Source organism: Trachypithecus francoisi, unplaced genomic scaffold (assembly GCF_009764315.1).
Source record: "Trachypithecus francoisi isolate TF-2019V2 unplaced genomic scaffold, Tfra_2.0 Lachesis_group13, whole genome shotgun sequence".
NCBI lineage: Eukaryota > Metazoa > Chordata > Mammalia > Primates > Cercopithecidae > Trachypithecus > Trachypithecus francoisi.
In genome coordinates this window covers 68901001-68907788 of record NW_022681458.1, presented here as the reverse complement: position 1 = coordinate 68907788, position 6788 = coordinate 68901001, and the positions used below count along the sequence as shown (strand labels likewise).

The window sequence follows — 6788 nt, the reverse complement described above, 5'->3', positions numbered from 1 at the left end:
ATTTTCCCAAACAAAGAAACCTCGGAGTAAGGGACACCCTATTTACTCCCATCACCTTGCAGGATTTGCAGGATAATTACCCAGAACTAAAATACTGATCCAGATTTTTTTTTTTTTTTTTTTTTTTTTGGTTGAGATGGAGTCTCGCTCTGTCTCCCAGGTTGGAGTGCACTGGCCAGATCTCAGCTCACTGCAAGCTCCGCCTCCTGGGTTCACGCCATTCTCCTGCCTCAGCCTCCTGAGGAGCTGGGACTACAGGCGCCCGCCACCATGTCTGGCTAATTTTTTGTATTTTCAGTAGAGACACGGTTTCACCGTGTTAGCCAGGATGGCCTCAATCTCCTGACCTCGTGATCCCAGCCTTGGCCTCCCAAAGTGCTGGGATTAAAGGCATGCGCTACTGCGCCTGGCCCACATCGATCCAGATTTTTACATTAACCATCCCTTTTTGTTTCTTCTGAGATGCTGGTTGGTTTACATGAATAAGCAAGGTTAGTCTAAAACGTAGGCAAGAACGTTAAAGCAACTAATGAAATTAGAATTTAATGACAAACTTATAAGAAGTTTTAAAACATAATTTTTCTCTTTCCAGTCCTAATTTTTGTTAAAAACAAATCATGATAGAAACTTTAGTTTTATGCTTGGTTTGATTATTTACATAAAGTGCAATGAGAATAATTATTTTTGGCCGGGCGCAGTGGCTCAAGCCTGTAATCCCAGCACTTTGGGAGGCCGAGACGGGCGGATCACGAGGTCAGGAGATCGAGACCATCCTGGCTAACATGGTGAAACCCCGTCTCTACTAAAAAATACAAAAAACTAGCCGGGTGAGGTGGCGGGCGCCTGTAGTCCCAGCTACTCTGGAGGCTGAGGCAGGAGAATGGCGTAAACCCAGGAGGCGGAGCTTGCAGTGAGCTGAGATCCGGCCACTGCACTCCAGCCCGGGCGACAGACGGAGACTCTGTCTCAAAAAGAAAAAGAATAATTATTTTTACATAGGTTTTTAAAATTGGCTTTGATGGGACTTGTGGAATTTCAGATAGGAGTTTTTAACACCAAGCCCAACCATGGGTTTGTACCCTCAAATACCTGAGGTGGGTGAATTCGTCCCTTCTTAAGGTCCCAAGAATATGGGATTCCTGGGCCTGTTAGAAAGTAACACTCTTTACTCACCACAGGTTAGGAACCCTGTACAGGGGCTGTATAGACAAGGTATGAGGCCAGTTTCCCCAAGGGGCTTTTATTGGCCCTGTAAGTCAAGCTTCATTCCTTAAAGGGAAGAATACCCTTCCAGTCAAAGCCTTGGTGAAACAACTAGTTTCTGCAATTGTGTCCTGTTGTAAAAGAAAATGGATTCTTATTGCACTGATGCAAACAACTTTATTGCCATAAGTTAAGAATACTCACAGTTTCCAAATTCTGGAGAAGTCAGGCAGAAAGAAGCAAGCATGCTCCAAATTTTGTTTACAGGAGTATGCTTTATGTAATTATGAAAGACTATAAATAGCTTAAGATAAGTTTCCTTGACTCTGAAAAACAAAACAAGGATCAGCAACATTTTGAGCAAAAACTTTAAAAAGTCCTTTTTTAACTATTATTTTGCTTGATGTTTATGAACATTTCAGTTCTTCATGAGTCCTGAGCACTTTTCCTTTATTCCAGTGTCATAATCTACAAACTGATTAGAAACTTGCATTTGAGAGCACCTGTCAAAGTCCTATAGCTGATTATGAACCAATCTTTGAAAAGGATTAAAGCAAGATAACAATTACCTATGAATGATGAAATGTCCAGGGTAGGTACAGTCAAGAACATTAATAAATGTGCTCTCAAATGCAAGTTTCTAATCTATTCCAATGTCATAATCTTTTACTAAAAACACATTTTACTGTTTTTATACACCTTGCATATAAATCTATTTTCAGCAGTCTCAATTACATATTATAATAGTAACTCAGCAATTTTAAATTTTAATGTGAAACCTGGTAAATTGTTTTAATGATGTACTAGGCACAGATAAAATCTGAACCTAATATCTGACCTGCATAACTTAGACCATCTATTTACATTTTGAACACATTTGTATTTTACCAATAATCCTTAAGACTGTTTTTGTTTCTCAAAGATTAAAGTTACGTGAACGAAGAAGCATTATAGCTTTTACTTTTTCTTTAAAAAAAATTTGATCTAAGCACTTATTTTTCTTTAAGCCAATTAATTATGGCTATTTTTGTAGACATCACATGCAACACATATATAACTACACCAAGAAACAGAAGCAGATCTAGTAGTTATAAGATATTCCTTCACCAATTTTTAAATTAGATTATTGGCCTCCAGGTGGGCCCCTGTAAGAGCAGGGCTAGGAAACTTGCAGTTTTTAGGACCTAATAAACAGGCATAGCTGGAGGACAGAAACAGATTTTGCCTCTAATTCCTGGGGCTCCAGGAGGAAAACAGAGGTTTCTCCCAAAATGGAATCTATGGGACCTTTTCTGTTTTTCTGTTTTTCCCACGGAGTCCCAGGACACTAGAAGTTATCTTGGGGCCTCTCGTGTGTGCATTAAGAGTGGCAAGAAGCTGGTTGCAGTGGCTCATGCCTGTAATAGCAGCACCTTGGGAGGCCAAGATGGGCAGATCACCTGAGGTCAGGAGTTCAAGACCAGCCTGGCCAACATGATAAAACCTCATCTCTACTAAAACTACAAAAATCAGCTGGGTGTGGTGGTGGGTACCTGTAATCCCAGCTACTCGGGAAGCCGAGGCAGGAGAATTGCTTGAACCAAAGAAGTGGAGGTTGCAGTGAGCTGAGATCATGCTATTGCACTGCAGCCTAGGTGACAGAGTGAGACTCTATCTCAAAAAAAATAAAATAAAATAAAATAAGGGTGGCAGACAAAATGGAGAAAAAAAATTCAGGTGACTGAAGAAAACCCTTTTCCAGAAAAACAAGATCCAAGAAGAGAAAAACAAAGGCCTTTTAAATATACCTATAACTTAGATATCCACTTTTAATTCAGTTGAGTGTTCTTTAAGAAAATCCTTTTAAATCCCTTGTTACCCAACTTTAGCCACACCAAGTGGTTAATATTTCTGCCTTTTGAGTTTTACCAAAAGTAACCTCACAGGTGAAAACAACAAGCCTCAATTAAGATTATGATTTAACCACAAGTGTATGAGGTATTTTCAAAGTGGGATAAGCAGTTCTTACAAACTATAGAAACTTTAAAGTTAACTGAGGGAAAGGAAGATTTAAGGAAAAAGGTATATGTTGTTCACAGAGGAGAAGAGAATCAGGAAATGGCAAAAGTCACACAGATATTAACCCAAAAGTGCTCATTCCTCAAGCCAGGATTGAACTCAAGCCACCATTGTAAAATGGCACAGACTAAAACAAAGTACTGCCACATGGTTACAGGTCACAGTCCAAAGGACATAAAACAAGATGGAGGCCTGCAGCGAAATTTGTTACTGACCAGCTTACCAGGCTGGCTGGAACAACAGACTTATGGAGTCCCAGGCCTGCATTCCATTCCAAGGTATCCCTCTCTCTGCCTTTTTCTTGTGTTTCCTCTCCTTTTCCTGGGCCTCCTCCTGGTCCCTATTATAAAAGACCAAGGCAGGTACCCTTGGGACGTTTTCTATGGTGCCATGTGATCCAATAGCCTGTTTCTGCACTTTCCTTCTGATATCTGGGGCCACCTGAGTAAATCTGTCTTTCAAGATTTGCTGTCCCTCAATTGAATTAGAAGATAGTTGTGTTTTACCAAGGCTTCTCTCAGCCTTTCTAAAAAGGCGGAGGGATTTTCATCTAGTTTTTGATTTATCATGGATAGCTTAGAGTAGTTAAGAGTAAGCCTTAACTACTTACTGGTCCTCTGTAAGCCCTCTAATATACACATCTGAAAGTGTTTTCTTTTCCACTCATCTATGGGATCACTAGCGTTCCAATTAGAGGTTTCAAGGGGCACTGCCTCTTTTCCTACTGAGAATGGGGATTTTGCCTCTTTCTCACTCTCTTTCCCCTTTTGACTGGCTTTCGTTTTTGAATGACTAGAGGAAATATGCTATTCATCTCCAAATTTCTCTGCTACCTGTAGGGCTGCCTGTTTCTCAGAAGCAGTGTAGGGTTTAAGAGTAACATAACATCCTTCCAGGAGAGTTTAAATAGTTGGGTTAAATAGTTGGAAGATCTCTATATATGAGTGAAGTTGGGGCTTGCCCAAAGCGAACTTCAGGATCTGAGGTTACACTGGATTACATCCAGGCTACACTCAAGGTGAGTGCAGGCTTGAAGATGGGTTGTTGCCCATCTTGGAAAGAGGGGAGGAACTTCTCCAAGAAAACACCAAACGGCAGATGATGCCGGCGCAAGAAGGGTGGAGGCTGGAGACCCCAGGGGCCCTGGGATGGGGAATCATGGTGGCTTCCGCAGAGGCTTTGGCAGTGGCATCCGGGGCCAGGGTTGTGGCCATGGATGGGCCCAGGCCCAAGGCCATGGAGCTTGTGGAGGCAAGGCCAAGTATAAGGAGTGGATGACCGTCACCAAGCTGGACCACCTAGTCAAGGACATGAAGATCAAGTCCTTGGAGGAGATCTATCTCTTCTCCCTGCCCATCAAGGAATCTGAGATCATTGACTTTTTCCCGGGGGCCACTCTCAAGGACAAGGTTTTGAAAATTAGGCTGGTGCAGAAGAAGACCCATGCCAGCCAGCGCACCAGGTTCATGGCATTTGTTGCCACTGGGGACTACAATGGCCACGTCAGTCTCAGTGTTAAGTGCTCCAAGGAGGTGGTCACTGCCATCCATGGGGCTATCATCCTGACCAAGCTCTCCATTGTCCCTGGATGCAGAGGCTACTGGGGGAACAAGATCAGCAAGCCCCACACCCTCCCTTGCAAGGTGACAGGCTGCTGTGGCTCTGTGCTGGTGTTCCTCATCCCTGTGCCCAGGGGCACTGGCATTGTCTTGGCCCCTGTGCCCAAGAAGCTACTCATGATGACTGGTATCGATGACTACTACATCTCAGCCAGGGGCTGCACTGCCACCCTGGGCAATTTTGCCAAGGCCACCTTTGATGCCATCTCTAAGACCTACAGCTACCTGAGCCCCAACCCCTGGAAGGAGACTATATTCACCAAGTCTCCCTATCAGGCATACACTGACCACTTTGTCAAGACCCACACCAGAGTCTCCGTGCAGAGGACCCAGGCTCCAGCTATGGTACAACATAGGGTTTTTATACAAGAAAAATAAAGTGAATTGAGTTGGAAAGAAAAAAAAAAAGAAAAGAGGAGAGGAGGAGTCCTTTAGTCTTCCTCCTCCTTTCAGAGTGACCCAGAGTTGAGAGAAAGATAGAAAAGATCCCCCACTTCTCCTCTTTCATCCCATCTCCTCAGGGTCCCAGCAACCATATAGATACCACCCATGGATGCAAGCATGACCTTCACCCATGGATCTAGAGGAGCTAGTTGGCAAGAGTAGTCATGTTTACCTGTATGAGGCCCTAGCTGTCCACCCTGCTGGTTTCCCAGACCCACATGGCCCATAAGGCTCCCAGGATACCCCAGGGACCCAGGAGAGATTGCACAGTAGATGAATTTGGGCAAGATCCTTTAATGGAGGGAGTGTCTTAACTCTATCCATACATCCTCTTACTACTGCCCAGGCAAAGTTATGAATTCCTAGAGAATGGGACCAATTGACTTCTAAACATAAGATCCATTTCTCACTTAGATGCCAGTGTAGCTGGATGCAGAACAGATGTCTCAAAAGAATGTAAGAATTGAATGGCTGTCCTCCCTCTTATAGGGATAGCACTGAGGCTAAAATCTATTTTGCCAAGATGGCTGCCTCCCAGCTGCTGAAAGGGGAGATTTTCTGCTTACAAATAGGGCATGGGGTCTGATCACTGACAGAGGGATGTAAGAGGGAAAGGAATCAGGGAACTAGAGGTTCTGGGCAAAGGGCTGACAAGGCTCCCTGTGGAGAAGAATCCCACCCCAGTAGGTGGCACTGGAGTGCTTAAAATGTGAGAAAAAAAACTGACTCCAAATTCTTTCCAAGCAGATGTTAGAAAGAAAAGTTTGGGGCTTAACAGGATGTCCCCACAACATGCCTACTAGCAGGAAAAAATTAACTTGTCCTATAGAGGAACTGCTTAAATTCACTGGAAAGTGCTGAGCTCTTTCATGGGGGAAAAAAAATAGAACAGAGGATATTCACTTGGGGTGAAATATCCTCACATACAGTGCCAGGAATGCCTATCACTGGGGGAAAAAAAGGCCCTTACTAGGTGAAAGTTTAGACTGAAATCTTGAAATCCCCCCATCTCAAGGAAATCACAGAAGCAGCAATTTTTTAAAATTTACATTACTGGTTACTAAGGCACTTACTAACTTTACCCAACAAGATTATCTCCCCAGGCTGTAAAAATCCCTCAACGTAGCATATAAAGAAGGGATAGGAGATATGATAGCTGTGAAAAGAAAATAAAGAAATTCAACAGAGAAGTCTGGAAGTACTGGTGCTGACACCCTGATGGGCTGTCGGGGGCCAGAGGTTGTCCAGGGGCCTATAGCCTTGGCCAGATGCCTTCAGTTGTCCAACCACCTCCTTCCAAAGGAAACTGGATTGGAACAGAGCCAACAGTCCCACCATGTGAAGGCGATAGGGGACTGAGAAAGTCCTCTCCAGCAAGCCTGTCCCCTGAGTCTTGTAAGGATGGCAGCCACTCTAAAAGCTTTTAACTGGCTGAGGGGCCCAGTGTTCTGTTTAATTAAAAAA

At 43.6% G+C, this 6788-nt stretch overlaps 1 protein-coding gene across 1 annotated transcript; it reads left to right on the top strand.

The window, feature by feature from the left end:
* Positions 1-4377: 4377 nt before the first annotated feature.
* On the top strand, positions 4378-5258 carry LOC117094199 (40S ribosomal protein S2-like). The gene has a single exon (XM_033229406.1). The coding sequence runs from the start codon at positions 4410-4412 to the stop codon at positions 5256-5258; it is 849 nt and encodes a 282-aa protein (XP_033085297.1). The 5' UTR covers positions 4378-4409.
* Positions 5259-6788: the final 1530 nt, after the last annotated feature.